Source organism: Halichoerus grypus, chromosome 3 (genome assembly GCF_964656455.1).
Source record: "Halichoerus grypus chromosome 3, mHalGry1.hap1.1, whole genome shotgun sequence".
NCBI lineage: Eukaryota > Metazoa > Chordata > Mammalia > Carnivora > Phocidae > Halichoerus > Halichoerus grypus.
In genome coordinates, this window is record NC_135714.1 from 88,801,201 (window position 1) to 88,817,929 (window position 16,729).

General features: G+C 36.2%; 1 protein-coding gene across 1 annotated transcript in view; it reads right to left on the bottom strand.

The window, feature by feature from the left end:
* Positions 1–355: 355 nt before the first annotated feature.
* The window catches only part of COL25A1 (collagen type XXV alpha 1 chain), a 465,144-nt gene continuing 448,770 nt past the window's right edge, over positions 356–16,729 (bottom strand). The window contains exons 35-38 of the mRNA XM_078069067.1: positions 16,066–16,119; positions 11,936–12,013; positions 10,053–10,091; positions 356–5,606 (exon numbers count right to left, since the gene is read on the bottom strand). Of these exons, the coding sequence (XP_077925193.1) occupies positions 5,604–5,606; positions 10,053–10,091; positions 11,936–12,013; positions 16,066–16,119 (174 nt within the window). The 3' untranslated portion in view covers positions 356–5,603. The remainder of the gene's footprint in view (positions 5,607–10,052; positions 10,092–11,935; positions 12,014–16,065; positions 16,120–16,729) is intronic.

Consider the following 16,729-nt stretch of genomic DNA (forward strand, 5'->3'; position numbering starts at 1 on the left):
AGAGGGACATGGGGACTAAAGAGAAGGGTGTTTAAGAGGATAGCTGTGGACAACTACATCTGGTGGTGCTGGTGAGGGCAGGAAAGACGAGGACTGGGAAGTATGCTCTTTTAGTCAGGACTGGGAAACAACTGGTGACTTTAGTGGAGGCACTCAGTCGTTCATTATTCAATACATTTACGTGATTACTATGTACTGCATTTTACTCACACAATGATTGATTCGATGTGGTAGAGCTAAGAGTCAGTTGGTATAAGGAAGCTTAATTCACCAAAATGGAGAATCCTGGAAAAAAAAGTGAGTTTGGAAGGGAAGCCCGACCTAGAGGCATAACCTAATAAACAGAAAGTGCTAGTTGTTGTTGTTGTTGTTGTTGTTTTAATAGAAAATCACCATAGCTAGTTATGTGCACTAAGTTGAACGGTGACATTACAGTATGGTAGAAGAATAGAACAAAATTTTTTATGGACTGTGTTTAAATCAGAGAAAACAGGCCCAGGTGTTCATGAACATCAATAAAGCTTTATAACAATACAATTCATTACCATAGTTTGGATTAATATTGTAATAATTACACACTTTTTACATTATGAAAATAAGTCATAAATAGTGTAAAAATAATTCTGAAGATCAACTTCTCACAAACTAGGAACCCTGAAAACAAGTTAAAAAAGCAAATAAAAACAAATTAGAAACTGAACACAATGCGATTATCTCCAAACTGCACATCAAAAACCGCACGTCTTTTGATTCAGCACTGTCAGCTGGAGGAATTATAACGAAATTGAAATAAGAAGTCAAACAGGGAGAATTCAATCTTTCAATTATGTACACTATTGAGAAAATCAGGTTTGTGCCATATTTACAGTGATAAGACACAACACATTCTTAGAATAATCAATTACATGAGACTGGCCCACAAAACGTTAAGAAAAATATGCAGTGTAATGCTTGCCAAAATATTTTTTTTTTGCATTTTCCTCTTATTTTGTATTTATGTGATTTTTTGGCAATATAAAAATAGCTGCACGTAGAGATGAACTTTAAAATGTAAAAAATACAAATAAAAATATAATATTTTCTAATGGAAAATCAGATACATACATCTTTTTAAAATGTTATTAAGTTGCATGAAACATTTACAACAGTATAAAGAATATTCACATAAATGTCAACAATAGGTAAGACATTCTTTTGTGAATCCAATTTATTAATATTTCTGAAATACGTGAGAATATCTACCACATTTTGAGAAATGTTAGTAATTTATTGATAAATCAAACATAACAGGTCAGGTTGAAAAAGTCTTCCTATTCCCCAAAGGACAGTTCTGTCAATAAAGCAGCATAGGGAATCTTATGCATTAAACACATTTAAAAAATCAGAAATGCCATTAAAATGTTTCAGTATTGGATTAGCAAAACAAAATCCACCAAAAGTTTAAGTTGGAAGCTTATCTCTGCTATGGCATAAAGTAAATCTAGCCAATATGAAAATATATCCAAAAAGTGGGAAAAAGTAGGGATGGAAGGTCCTCACATTTTAAAATAATTTTAGGTATGTTAATTCCACTAGAAATGATTTTTTAATTGCCAGAATCATATGTGCTTATTCTTAATTATTATTTTTGAGAACATAAGATTAGATTGATATGGACTTGATTTTTCAGAGACAGCAGAGTTTTTTTTGTTTGTTTTGGTAGAAATTTAAAAAGTTCACTTTAGTAACATTAATTATTAATGTAACTTGGTTATGAAGACAGAGAAAAACAAGATTTCAAATATCAATCTTTGCATGTTCCTATGATTGCTTATTAGAAGATTAAAACACCGCCCGCCATTCAAGCATAACTTATTTCTGGGTAAGATAATATATAGTGCCAAAAAAAAAAAAAAAAAGGATGAAAAGCAGTATTAGCTTTTTATGGTACAATAGTAACATAAAAAAAAATTGGAAAATTAAGCACATTTTTTAAGTGATAAAAACATAAGATACTGGACAATTTTTCCATAGGTCTTGAATGCTGTTCTGACCATTTTCCAAACTAGCAGATATATGTATGCATTGTAGACAGAGGACCTGTAACATGAACTACGGATGCATACGTTCTTACTGTCCCATCAGAACATCATGCACAGAAAGTAAATTCAAGAACAGACTTTTTTGTTTTTGGTAGAAATCCTAGATATTCTTATGTTTTCTATAAAATCAAACAAGAAAGAAAAATCCTCCAAGACAGCTTCTTATAATGAAAATGAAAGCTAGAAAAAAAAATTGGGGCATATTTGTGTGTCAGGTACTCTATGAATGTGTTAGACTTCTCTAACATTGGTTTTGTCAGACTTAATCAAATGAAATAAGCTAAAATATGAGGAAGAAAGTTGATAAAGGCATATGGTACATGAAATGAACATGAAATAAAAGGATCCATGATCCAAGTAAACACACATCATCTATAGGTACACTGTTTTGTTTTACATTAGGAAAGACTGGTCATTGAACCATATTACAGCAAATTCATGAACTTTAAAAATAAAATCACACACTAACAGTTTAGGAATGCTATTAAACAGAAAAATGAAATTATCCATAGTAGAGTTGCATTGTTCATAAAGAAAAAAAATGCATTAGCACCAACATGAATGGAAAACAATTGTAAAGCTAAAACACATACCAATTTGGCATCCTTAAAAGATGCTTATCAGAAATAGAAGTAGCTCTTGACTTATTTCCAATGTGTCTTTCATGTATTTTTTTCTCAATCCTCTACCCAATAATACAAATTAAGGGTTGAAATCTTGAAGAAAAATAGATATCTGCCAACACATATACCAGCAGACATAAGTTATTAGTTCATTCAGCAATTATTTGAGGATTCTCTATATTGATGACAAAATGATGGCTGGAAATACTTTAGTAACCAAAAGTTTAAGATTATCCATGGTGGTTAAGACCTAATAATTCCACTGAACAAAGAGAAGTACTATCATCTCTTTGTTTTTCCCAAGGAAATAATTGTAACAGGCGTCTACAGCTTCTTTTGCTCATAGAATAAAAATCAATGTTGTCCTATCAGTTGTAGAGCAAAAAACCCAGTATACACATAGGACAGAAGAGTATTCTTAAAGGGCTATGTTCAAAAAAATTTTTGTGTGTGTGTATAAAGTGTTTCTCTTTGATGTTGAGGTATTTTGTTTTGAAGCTGCGCAAGTTTTCAATAGTGATTCATCTCAATACCTCTTAGAAAGAGAGATAGAAAGAAATATAGCCACCAGATTTTTCTCAAGACACAGCTGTTTGTTTTCCTGAAGAGACAGTAGTTCTACCTGCTTTGGTTCATGTTTCCAAACCATGTAAGACAAATTGTTTCAGACATTGAACAATACTTTTTCCTAACCATGTGAAACAAGAGATGGTTGGAAAAGGAAGGCCCTCTATCGTTTTAAAAATGCTGAACTGGCTTCAAGTGTGGAATGTTACTAGAAATGTTACCAATTAGATTGATCTAATAATTTGGACATCTTTCCAATCTCAAAAACTATTAGAAATAAAAAGAAGGCATTTTGTATAATTGAACATTTGGTTATACAATAGGAAAGAGATCACAAGCATCTTAGGATCTTTGTCTTATAGTCATATCTTAACTGTTGTCACCACAAGCCAGTGATGAGCTAATTTCCCCTCTAGTGGTGAAAATTTATGAATGGAACTAGAAATTTTCCCACAAAATGGCATTAAGTCAGGAGAGAAAGTATATTGTCCTATGGGCTGAAAGAGAGACTACTCCTCATTGATGGTGTTTCTCCTCATGTAACCCTTCCACTCAGAATAAGCATTTCAAAACATATTACCAACTCTTTACTGTGCAAAGAAATGCTCAGTCTAATACAATTAAGTAAGTTTTGAGCAAATAGATGAAAAAATACTCTATGGCAACTATATTTCACAGCTTTCTGACACACAGATTTGGTCTGTGCATAAGACAAACATTTAGAAATGTAAAAAAAGATAAAGAAATCTAAATATGGACAAAACTTAGATCTAAATAGAATGATAAGAAATAGAAAAGAGTTAATACTATCAAATGTGACCAAATCTTGACTTAACTGATGATCACTATGTAAGTTACAGTCATCATATGAAAAAAAAGTCAAAAAGTACTCAAGAAATTGCTTAACTTTGACTGAACTGAGAGTGGAGTTTCTTTTATAGTCTCTTCGATTATTCAGAACAAGAGAGAAGTTAGTAAAAAGTCATCTTGACTATTGCTACCAAGTTATTAGGATTTGAAGACTTTAAAAAAAAATTGTTCAAAACAAATGTGACAAAAACTGAAACAAATCTTTTCTTAATATTCCCCGGGACTAGAAAAGAAAAGCATAAAAAAGAATGAAAAATATCTTTCTGTTTCTAGAACTTTGTAGAAAATGTTTGAAATGGGTTGGATCTTGGAAGGAAGGAGAGCATCAGCTTCAATAGAGGTTGTAGGGTGAGCTCCCCTACAATTTCAGAAGAGGATATTTCAGCCAACCTATTCTCAGGAGTGGTACCCCTTCTCTTTGGTGGGATGTACGCATCCTTTGTCTGTGGAACAGGGGCTGCCATTCCAAGAATCTCCTACCCAAAAGAAGTGCTATATGCCTCTGTCAGTTTCCAAAAGCACCCATATTAACACTTGCTGGAATACAGTTTATTTTTTTTTAAAGTCTGTTGTTCTGGGTGCCCGCATGTGTAAACCTCTTTCCTACTTGGTCACAGGAGAGACAGTGCAGGATGCCGAACCGGTCCTCTTCCCTTATCTTCACTGTCAAGGGCAGCCCAAGGAAAAATAGTGGCGGCAACCAGCTCAGCCCCTTGATATTTCAACCAAGGTGGCCATGTGAGCCCGCAATACTGGAAGCTGGAGGTCTGCAGTTGGGACTGCAACTCCCTCAAAATACAAGACCATTTGTGTGTATGCTCTCCGCCACCTTATCTCTTTTTGGCAATAAGCCATGGTGTAACCCCCTTGAGATGACAAAAGAAATAAAAGCTCAGATGTGATCAAAGGACTCATTAAGTGGCATGCTAGCATCTGAATGACAAGCAGTCTTGGCACACGGTCATGCTTTTTTAGTCAGTTTCAGTGGGTGGTGTGGGCACAAATCAATGCTGACAGTGAAGGTGAGTAGGGATGCGATGATAAACTTTAAAATCAGTTAGTTAGTATGGTACATTTTCATAGTTTTGAGTCCATATTTGGTCACAATTTCATGTAAACTATTTCATGGCACTTTTTGTCCATGCAATTAACAAGCCCAAAGTCAGAAAAGAGCAAGAACAATCATTCTGTATCACTGATGTGTCCATTTAAATACATATCTTTACATAAGATAAAGAGATACTGATTTATATTTTTTTTGCAGGCTTCTCACTGGTTTCACATATTGCCCAATTTCAGATGTAAGTGGAGAAAAGATGGACATGTGTACTACTGCAAACAGGAAGAAGCAGCTATATGTAAACATATCTCAGACTTGTAAAATCTGCAATTCGATTTTCAACTATAAATATAAAAAGTGGACCCTTATATATACAACTTCATGCTCGGAAGGTTAGATTCATCACTGCAGAAAAACAAACAACAGAAAGACATACATAGGATTAGTGGTCTAGAATAAAAATTCCAAAGTAACATTTATTTTAAGAAAACTGGTAGAACCCTGAATATAGTTTTGTGTTTTTTTTTAATTAATGAGCCGAGTGATGTGTGTCCCAAACATTGCTTTTCTAAAACTCCAGGGTGTTATTAAAATTTCCATCCTGGGTTCAACCCACATTTTTCTTTGGCCACTGAGAAGTTTGTGGTATTTTTCTCAGTAATGATTCTGGGAAAGCAGAAAATTAGGATTTTATCACATATGTACCATAATTAAGATACATGTCCTATACTTATATGAGGGTTCTAGAGCGGAGGGGGGTGGGAGGATGGGTTAGCCTGGTGCTGGGTATTGAGGAGGGCACGTTCTGCATGGAGCACTGGGTGTTATGCACAAACAATGAATCATGGAACACTACATCTAAAACTAATGATGTAATGTATGGGGATTAACATAACAATAAAAAAATTTTTTAAAAAAAGGAGAAGGAAGGGAAAAATGAAGGGGGGGGAATCGGAGGGGGAGATGAACCATGAGAGACTATGGACTCTGAGAAACAAACTGAGGGTTCTAGAGGGGAGGGGGTGGAGGGATGGGTTAGCCCGGTGGTGGGTATTAAGGAGGGCACGTACTGAATGGAGCACTGGGTGTTATACGAAAACAATGGATCGTGGATCACCACATCAAAAACCAATGATGTATTGTATGATGACTAACATAACATAATAAAATGAAATTTTTTAAAAAATTAAAAAAAAAAAAAAGCCACTGGGGAAGAGGCTGAGGATTCTGCCCTCGGTGGTACTGCTTACTTCACCAACCTGACTATGATACTACTCTCCTTCGGCTCTTATTTCCTCTTGCCTTTTGCAAGCCCTGCTCTGCACGGACGGTGTGCCCGGTTAACCTGCCTGCTCTCAGGTCTTCAAGCTGCACTGGAGGTTCCACGGTGATCTAAGGCACCAGAAACCTCTGGTTGCTCATTTGGAACCGCCATAACTATTAAGGTTTTCCTAGAACTAAAGTTAAGTCTGAGAGAACTGAGGGACAATGGTCTTTGAGATATAAACTTATATTGCAGATCTTGGGGACTTGACTTTTACTAAAAAAAAAAACAACAAAACAAAACAAAACCCAATGAGAAAAGTAGAATGCCCAGTTCATTAATTAAAAACATTTGTTTTTCTCTCTCCAAGAAAAATAGATGCTATAGTAGGTGGGATTAAGAGGCCAGGTACTTTGTGATCTTCGAAGATGGAGTTCACTCAATGTTTCTGCATGTCATGGCAACACCAGGGAATGTGCCTATGGAAGTATTCTTTTCCCCAAACTCAAAATTCAAAGAGATGTATTTTTCTGAGTACCAATGTTTGGTAAAAAATCTACAGAATTTTAAAGATTCTCTTTTTTTTTCTTCTTCCAGATTTTAAAACTTAACGAAAAGAATCTGTCACCTTGATTTAGGAAGGTTTTGCTGCAAACCTGTCAGCCCTACCTCACAAAATAAAGTTAGTAAAACATTAAAAAATATAAAAAATAAATAAAGGAATCTGATGACTAAAAAATATGAAGCCTATAGGTCTTTTTCCTATTACATAGTTTTTAATCTCTGGATGAGGATGGATAACTTTAATAGCCTGTAAGTACTTTCTTTTTTTTTTTTTTAAGATTTTATTTATTTATTTGAGAGAGAGAGAGAGCACAAGAGTTGGGTGAAAGGCAGAGGGAGAATCAGACTCCCCACTGAGCAGGGAGCCCGACGTGGGGCTCAATCCCAGGACCCTGGGATCATGACCTGAGCCGAAGGCAGACGCTTAACGACTGAGCCACCCAGGCACCCCCTGAAAGTACTTTCTTAACCATAAATTCTGCCATTTATTCACTGTACAAATTACACTGTGAACTGGTACATCATTATTCTAAAAAATTTAGAAAACAGAACTGTATCTAGAAAGAAAAGCCATTTAAACAAACACCAGTTTTGCATGAAAGTATTAGTATTGAGAGTATCATGACCAAGGAGACTTACTCATTAATCACAGTAATTTAAATTGCTACCACATTCTGAATTTTCAAACATTTACCACTGTACTCTAGAGGCTAATAACTTTAACAGTGTTTAAAAGGGTAGTCCATGTAAAACAGGACTAACTAAAAGAATTGACTAGCCTTCTTTAAAAAATATCACTTAAAAAATAATTTGAGATAGCTAAGTTGACCACATAAGAGATTTTAGAACATTTTATTTCTCTAATTATTTCTTTCTTCTTCCTCCTCTTCTTTTTCTTCTTCCTCCTCTTCCCCGCCTTCTTCTTCTCCTTTTTTTTTTTTTTTTGGAGTGAGGAGGTGTTGGCTGACGTTAAGCACAATGATCTGCATTTGGGTGTGTTGGGGATGTGGTAAGCAGTACTGAAGTTTTCTTATTGAGTTTTTTGTATAAGAAGATGTTAGAGCGGCGCCTGGGTGGCTGAGTCAGTTAAGCATCCGACTCTTGATTTCGGCTCAGGTCATGATCTCAGGGTTGTGAGATGTAGCCCCAGGTCAGGCTCTGCACTGGGCACGGAGGCTGCCTGAGATTCTTTCTCTCCTGCTCCCCCTCTTCCCCATGTACTCCCTCTCTCTCTCTCTCTCAAAAAAAAAAAAAGTTATTAGATTAAAGAAGTCCTTAATCCTATGTAGAACATAGTATCTATTCTGTGGAAAAATGAGTCCTTAAAAGGGAAATTTCTGATTTTCTAATGCTATTCATATTACTACTAGGTTTGGCCATTTCATGAACCAAAAAGATGAGTCCTTTGCTTGGTGCCATGATTACTATGCCCTCACAAAAAGGAAGTGATTTAGAAGCAGCCAATAATAATGTAAACCCAAGTTCTGAGTTCTGTCAGAAGGCTGGATAAAGTAAGCCTTTCAACATCTCCCTCTATGTAAAGTGTACCTAGGACTGTATTAAAAAATCATTACAGTATTAGATTACAGGTCAACGGTTAAAGAGTAAATGGTAATTCCAGCTCAGGATGGTATTCAAGATTCTGAAAACAGGGATTCTGAAGGTGAAAGGATACTTTCCTCAGGTGAAGAAGAATATGATGATAGGCCCACCTTCCTGAGAACCCCCTGACCCCAGCTGTGATTGAGCTAATTCTCTGACAGGCTGAAAGTGAGTATGCGGAGCTGCTAAATATAAATGACGCTCCTGACAGAGAAGGTTTTCTTTCCCTGGCCGGGGGTGGGGGGGTGGGGGGGCGGCTAAGCGGGAGAGTGAGTTACACAGGATCTCCTCACCAACAGAGCTGAGGAGATGAGACACACTGAGGAGAGTCAAGTTTCTCTCCATCTCTCTGCAATCCTGAGTTCTGTATAGTTTTGCCAATGAAGCATGCCTGTCAAAAGTTACTCAATAAGCCACAAGGTGTTAGGGAAAAAACTTCAAAATGGTCAAAGCAGCATGATACTTCGCCCTAGCTCATTTTTCCATCTGTGGAATTCCTTTATCTGTCAGTAGCATATATGTACAGTTCTTTATAATTAAGTTCTCAAAGTTATTGTGTAAAGGGTTGGTATTCTTGGACTAGGACAGCACCTACAGACCTCTTCCCTGCTTCAAGTCCTGCCATTGCTTTCCACCGCCCACTTCTCATTCTGTTTGGGTCCTAGCTCTTGCCCTTGGAAGTGACTTAACTTCTCTGAACTTCAGTTTCTTCATCGGCATCATTCAGGATAATAATACCCTCTAGGGTTATCATGAGGATTAAGTAAAATGCTATCCCCTGTATGAAAGGGCTCCTCATAGAGCCTTTGTACTGAGAAGGTTCTCTATGAAGTTCCCTTCCATACTGAATATATACACAGTGACCATGGGTAGCCATATGAAGAGGCTAGAATAAATGGATACCATAAAAAACACCAGCTTAAATATAAACAGATTCTCCTAAATAAATCATCACTGAAGAAAAAAAAAATCATGCTTACACTTTCTGCTTTCTCAGCTTTGTGATTAATATTGGCAGGGTTCTACCATGTATTTGCATGTTTGCCTACGTAATTGGGCATAAATAGAAAAAGAACCACAATTAAGAATAGTTTTAAATAGTAGGAGGACAAGGAGTTTATTATGTAAGCAAACCATTGTCAAGATGCACTGCCCCTTTCCATTCCACAAAAAGGATTAGATAGGGAAGGTTTCCAAGTTAGAGTGTTTGTTAAGAACTGTTTTCACTCATCAGTTTAGGCGGAAATCAGCAGTAAACATATTAATCAAAAGATATTCTAGAGACAGAATCTTTTGCTTTTTAATGCCCAAACAACTTTCAGGAATGTCAAATTCAAAAGGTCTGTTCTAAATGGAGAAAACCAGGCCAGGGGAAGAGATAGGGGGAGTGCTTCTTTTAGAAATAATTCAGTGAAGCCTACCTTTTGCCAACAGCCAGGCATGGGTAATCCATCTGGCCCCTGTTTTAAAAAGAAGAGTAAGAATTCTTCAGGCTCCACAAAAGTGAACATACTTCACAATTCACATGCTCACAAGCTTAAAAAATGGATTTCTACCCGTTAGGTGCCTGTAATCATAGGCATTTTTTTTCTAATTATCAAGTCCCAATAGAATACCCAACGTTAGTTAAAAGGAAGAAAATTCAAATGCTTTCTAGTGTGAGAACACATTTTGAAAATACATATAGAAAAAATTACACCTAATTTTGAAAAAGTAGTTTACAAAGCATAGGGGCCTACCCAGTTCCACCTTTAGATAATAAATCTGTACTATTCCTTTTAATTTCGTTAAAACACATTTCACAATTATCTTTATTAAATAAACAAAAACAACTTCTCTTCCTGGTCACTGTGGTGTATGGTTGAATGCATGATAATGATGAATAATCAATGATGAACCATTTCTATCTGAAGTTCATAGCTCTTCACATGCCAGTATCTTTTATTTTTCCATACTAAAAGCCAATATAGTAGAACGCATTCTATTAATTGAATTAAAAGACAGGCAGTCCATCGATATCTTTATAGTAAGACGTTACCCATAGCATTTATCAATTTTTTAATTAAAAAGTCTTTAGAAGTCGGTTAACCAATTTTGATTCAACAAAGGATTCTTAAACATTGCACAATTTACTTTCATTTAAAGCGCAAGCACTCTTCAGATACAAATGATAGAAATAAGGCAGGAAGAGTTGATATATTATGAGGCATGCTTGTGTTTTCCTCTAACAAAATGATTGTAAGATATTATTTATTACTAATGACAAGCAAATAAGACTCATATTGAGATTTTTTAACTGTAATTATTTACCAAATACATTTTTTCCTATAAATATAATCTCTTAAAAGGCTTAAGAAATATAACTTTGTCTTTAAAGAATCATGCTTAGCACTGAAGAATAATATAAGAACATGCAGACCAAGTATAACAATCAATAAGTATAAAACAACTCTAAAAAGTTTTCTTTTATACCTCAGAAAATATGAATATACTTTCTTTTTAAATGTAAAAAAAAAAACCCCACTTTGAAATAGCTTTATATTTGGGAAAAACTTGGTAATGCCAGATTGGTACAAGGAGAGGGTCACCCAGTAGAATTTTAGATTTTAGTATAAGGAGGATTTTGAGTTCATGCCAATGGGGATAGGGGAGTTCTGTCTACTTTAGGAAAGTGAGTTTCAAAAGGAGAGACCATTACATTGAAAAGGTTATGTGACAAAGAAGAGGGTTGGGCTGCAGACTATTACCATCTTTAGAAGCTCAGGGAAGTTTGGTTTCCTTCCCTATGGTCTCTTAACAGCATTCCCTTGAACTGGTTAACTCTTGACCACAGAAGCTTAACTCTGTCGGTCTGGCCTTATTTACGGCCTGACAGAAATGTAGTGGAAGAGGCAAAAATGTCTTTATTTCTTTCAGAGAAAAAAGAAAAAAAAAAAAAAAGAGCTAAATTTAGGGATAGAACCCAAAGTCATGGCCTAGCAGTTCCTTTACATAGAAGATTTTTACATCATTTGAATGTACTCTTTCAATATTTTTGGAGTAGGTTAATATTCCCCATAATGCAGACATGGCAGTCAGGTCAGTTGTGAGGACAATGTCAGGAGGTTAATTTGCAGTCTTTGACGGAAAGGCGAGCTTGCTCTCTTCACTCTGCAGAGATGCTGAAGGAGCTGTTCATGCACATGCATGTAGTGTGTTTATCATGTAAAGCTTGTTCCAGAAGTACCACTTTACACTGATAGAGATGAATATGTAATAAACAAAGGAATTGCATGCAGGGTGGTAGGAAAGAGAAATACTGTACCAATTGGCAAGGGGCATCCAGCCCATCCAGGCCAGGCTGGCCTGGCTCCCCTTTTTCCCCCTTAACGCCACGGAATCCCTGTTTGTAAAGATTAACTCATAATGTTACTAACACAAGAAATCACTTAAGCACAAATTCTGCTAAAGAAATAACTACAATACCAAAAGGCTGGGAGAGGAGCAACTCTGAAGGACAAAGTAACATCCACTGAAGCTGGACGGAATAAGAGCTCGACCTATCCCTGTAATCAAGGCTTCTCTGGGAACAGTGACTTTCTCTTTTGAATGGTGTGGAATAGCACCAATTCGTCTTCAGATGCTACAGTCACATTCCAGTTGCACGTCAATATCTGAGTGCTAAGAAACCAAACAGAGCTGGTGGCCAGAAACGAGGCATGGAATATACCGGGATAGCCCGAGATAGATGCGTGTGGTCCCTTGAAGCCTCTGTTAAACACCCCCAATCAGAACCCCTGCTGTTACGGGTCCCTCCAATTTGCTCTTCTCCCAGTTTATTCCTTCACACATGATATCTGGATGGAGACAGAGTTCCATGAGTCAGACATACCAACGGGCAAGGTGCATCTAATCCAGGAGCACCCTGTTCTCCTTTCTCCCCTTTAGGCCCCTTTTTGCCTTTCTTTCCCTTTTCCCCCTGTGGATATAAGGGTTTAAATAAAAGACAGGTTTTATTTGGGGGGGAAATAATGGCGATTCAAAAGATGGTTTAGCCAATAAACGTCTGGAAGGTCATTTACCACTGTTTTCTGGTTTAGGTAAGGCATGATATTATAAAAGATAACCTAGACTTTCAGAGTGACAATGGATTCTGGGCAGTGATAGGTGCGATTTTACTTAAGATACTCAACAAGATGAAAGAAGGAGATTTAAAAAGCGAACACATCAAGTGCTGACTTAGACCCCAGCGCCCTAGTCTTGGTGAATGAGGTGTTTCCGCCGCAGATCCGGCGAGGATGATGGATACCAACTGTATGGGAGCCAGCCGGTGGCAGGTCAAATTCAGAGGAATAATGAATACTTCACCCAATTTTCAATACTGTCAGCTTACTTTTTTTTTCTAATTCTATAACAGATGAAAGCTACACTGAGCCGGACAAAAAGGACAGAATATTAACAGCTTCTATCTTTTGGAAATGTATCCAATTTTATGACATTATTTTTTATAGCTCTCATTAAAAAAATATTCAGTATATTGAAATATGCTTCTCTTTCTTTTAACATTTTTTTTTAGGAAACTAAAAGCAAATATTTTCTTTATTAAGTCAGGTAAACAAATTTTAAAAGTGCTAATACTTCTCAGCAATGCCAATTAGAGCAACGGGCTTATCTATAAATCAAAGGATTTTCTTTAATTCACTCTTATAGATCTCATGCCCGGTGTTCACAATGGTAAATGGGTTTCCAGCCTACTCACAATGTAACAAAAGCCAAAAAAAAAAAAATTCTGTTCAAGAGAGGAAAAGCAGTTTGGACTCAGTTGAGCTAATACTAAAAATGAGGTAGGCAGGATAATTACATAGTGGGAATGTAGCCATGGAAATTAGTATTTAGGAATCAAGGTAAAGGTTGTGGAAATCTGCATGGATCATGGGAATGGAGGAATTAAGGAAAGGAGGCAAAAGGAGGAGAAGGAAGGAATGCACCTCAGCTGTTTCTTATTAACATAAATATCTCTGCATATTTATAGACAAGAAGTTGGTGCTGTACAGAATACAAAATACTGTGCAATACATATTTAAATTAGTGTATTCATTCCGCACTCAGGAAGGCAGTTACAATAAAAGTGAATAATTTCAGAAGCGAAACAACATGAATATTCAAAGACATATACATAAGATATATATGAGATAAGCATTCAAATTAATGCATTCATTCTGACTGTGTGAGTGAAAGCTCCTCATTTGTCTCCTGTGTGCCAAAAAGATTGCATCAGAAGGCTCAGAATCAAAAACACTTGGGTTTCTTGAATACTGGGGAAAGAGAGAAATTCTGTGTTGTTTAGTTTATCATGATCAAAGACGAAGACCTGAGAATCCAGGGTGAAATGAGAGCAGGTGTGACAGGAAGTAAGCTGGGAGGATCGTTCAGGACTAAGTTGCTCACTCATGCAAGATCCGTCAACATCCTCAGCAAATAACTTTAATGTCACGACGTAAAATTATTTTAAATTTGTTTGGGTGAACTTTTCCCTCCCAGAAGGCAGGGGACTCTTCATCACATAGGTGAGACAGGTGTGTTGGGTATTGATAATTTAGAATTCAATTCATTATTTGGTAAACCAACTGAAATTAATCACTCCCCAGAAAAGTGTTGTCATATGAATGTTGACTCTAACAGGCTACAGGAATCATTTTTCAGTAATATGTTAGCGGACCTCAAGCTTTATGGAAAACAGACACTTTTATACAAAGAACAATGAATCAGCATTATTATGAACCAACATAATTTTGTAACAGTTAGTGATTCCCTATGCAACACAAAACTATCTGCCCTTGTGTTCCTAGGAGCACATGAGGGCTCTTGCTAATTTTTATCTCCCATGTCAAAGAATGATATACATAAAGTGTTCCCATTTGAATCTAATTTTCCTAAATATAAAACTTCTAATCATGGAATCTAAAATATGGAAATATTTTTGTATGAGTGATTAACATTATTCCGAGGAATAAATTTATAGCTTTGTGTTTTCATAAGTTACAATACTGGTAATTTCTTCTTTGTTTGAAAGATCATTAAAATGAGTATCCCCATAATGGTGATATACTTCTGAGTGAATAAGATTTTAGACTCATACAACCCATTAAATAAACGTAAAATAAATGTCTATAATCTTTAAAGCACCTCGACCTTGGGCTAAAAGCTTGCATGCACAATTATCTCAAATCAAAACATGTATATTTTATAGTTAGCATTTATAATTCAGAATAAAGGAATTTTTTTTTTTTATGTTTCAGTTTCTTTGTCTGTGAAATGGGGACAATAACAGCACCAATCTCAGGGGGGGTTGTTACGAGGATTAAAAGACTTAGCGTATGTAAAGCTTTTGGGGAAACATATAGTAAGTGTTCAATAAATGTGATGATATTGATAATGATGATGATCTTGCTTTTACGTAACTATGACAGGAGCTCTCTTACCAGTGGGAAGCCAGGTAATGTCTAAAGCCTAAGGAACACACAGCAGGCTTAATACCCCTCTTTCTTTGACAATTCTAATTTGGCCTTGCTTTTCAACAGCAATCAAATTCATGGTTAGAGAGAATTTATAGGGTTTTGAAAACTGTTAAGTACAGCAGGACATAAATTAATCTGAGAAACAGAATTGGTTTAAATTGGAAGTGGGAAGGTACAATTTCAGCCACTTTTACTTCTTTTGCTGTGTCCAGTGTAAACAATTACTATTCAAGGACCCAAGCAAAGGGGAGAGGAAAGGAAGAAATGATTTCAAAAATCCATTATCCAAATTTTGCTTTCAGACATAAAACCAATTTGCCTGATATTGGCTGCTATATACCCTGGGGCCGGTGGTCCCGAGATAGAACCTGAACACCAGCCTCATGAAATACACTAATATCTTCATTTAAAAATATCTCCAGCATCTGAAAGTGGCAAGTCCTAGTCCCTGATAAACTCACTGGGGTTTATCAGTCACACTGCTTTCCCTCCATTTTCCGATAAAAAAATTAGGATACAGGGCACGTCTACTAACTCTACTGGAATGCTGTGCATAAAAATGAGCCGCTAGCTTTACAGGGTTCGGTGAGCTCTGCCAGAAGACCCTTGCAGATTTGTGCTATTTAAGTTTACTTTGATGTAATAAATGCCTTTTTATTTCACCTTCAAGAATCCCTGGACATTACATCTTTCAACAAATTGGTGTCAGGTAAGCCTGCCAATTTTTTTCTTCTATGCTAGACTGTGCCCTTATTTCTAGCACTGTAGCCTTCTTCATTCCTCTGTGAAGACCTGGTTTTTTTAGATCAGGCACTGGTGTGTTTTTGGAGCACAGGATGGAGAAAAATTAGATATATGAAAGAATCGCATAGATTGAACAGCAAAGCACACGGCATGAGAAAAATCAAACAGGCACATGCTAGAATGGAGAGGTCACCTTTTCTCCCTTTTCTCCTACATCACCCTTCTCGCCTCGTGGACCAGGGAAGCCCTAGAGGATAAAAAGCAAACCAAAAAGATCTACTGATGTAACTGTGGCAAAATCACATTAAAAAAATGTAAGATTCCGTGCTCCTGAACGCAAATATGAAGAAAAATAGCACCCCCCAAGAATCTCAAAACTTAGATAGTTAAAGTAGCTTAGGAGTAATAGTTGTCTAACATCTCAATTATCTATATGAAACAGATTTCTTGCTTTTTCTCCTAAGATATATATAGTGGAAAGTATATCAGGATCCGAGTTTGACTCCTAGCAAGGACACTGACTTGTGTGGCCTTGGGCAAATCACTTACCTCACGGCATTTTATGCTTGCCCCAAACAGGTGCTCAATAAAAAGTTAACTATTATTACTTTTGCTATTATTATTCTTCACATAATAAGGCTGCTATGATATTCACATAATACAGTGATCATTTCAAGAGGCATTTACTTTTGACATTCTCTATTTTTTATAGAATTATGTTATTATAAAACATGGACACTTTATGCTAAGAGGAAAAAAATATTGCATAGCAGCTTTGAGAATAAACATAGTATACCATTCCCGAAGGGTGGCACGTGAAAGATATTTCAATTTTATGCATATTTTTAAATAAGTGG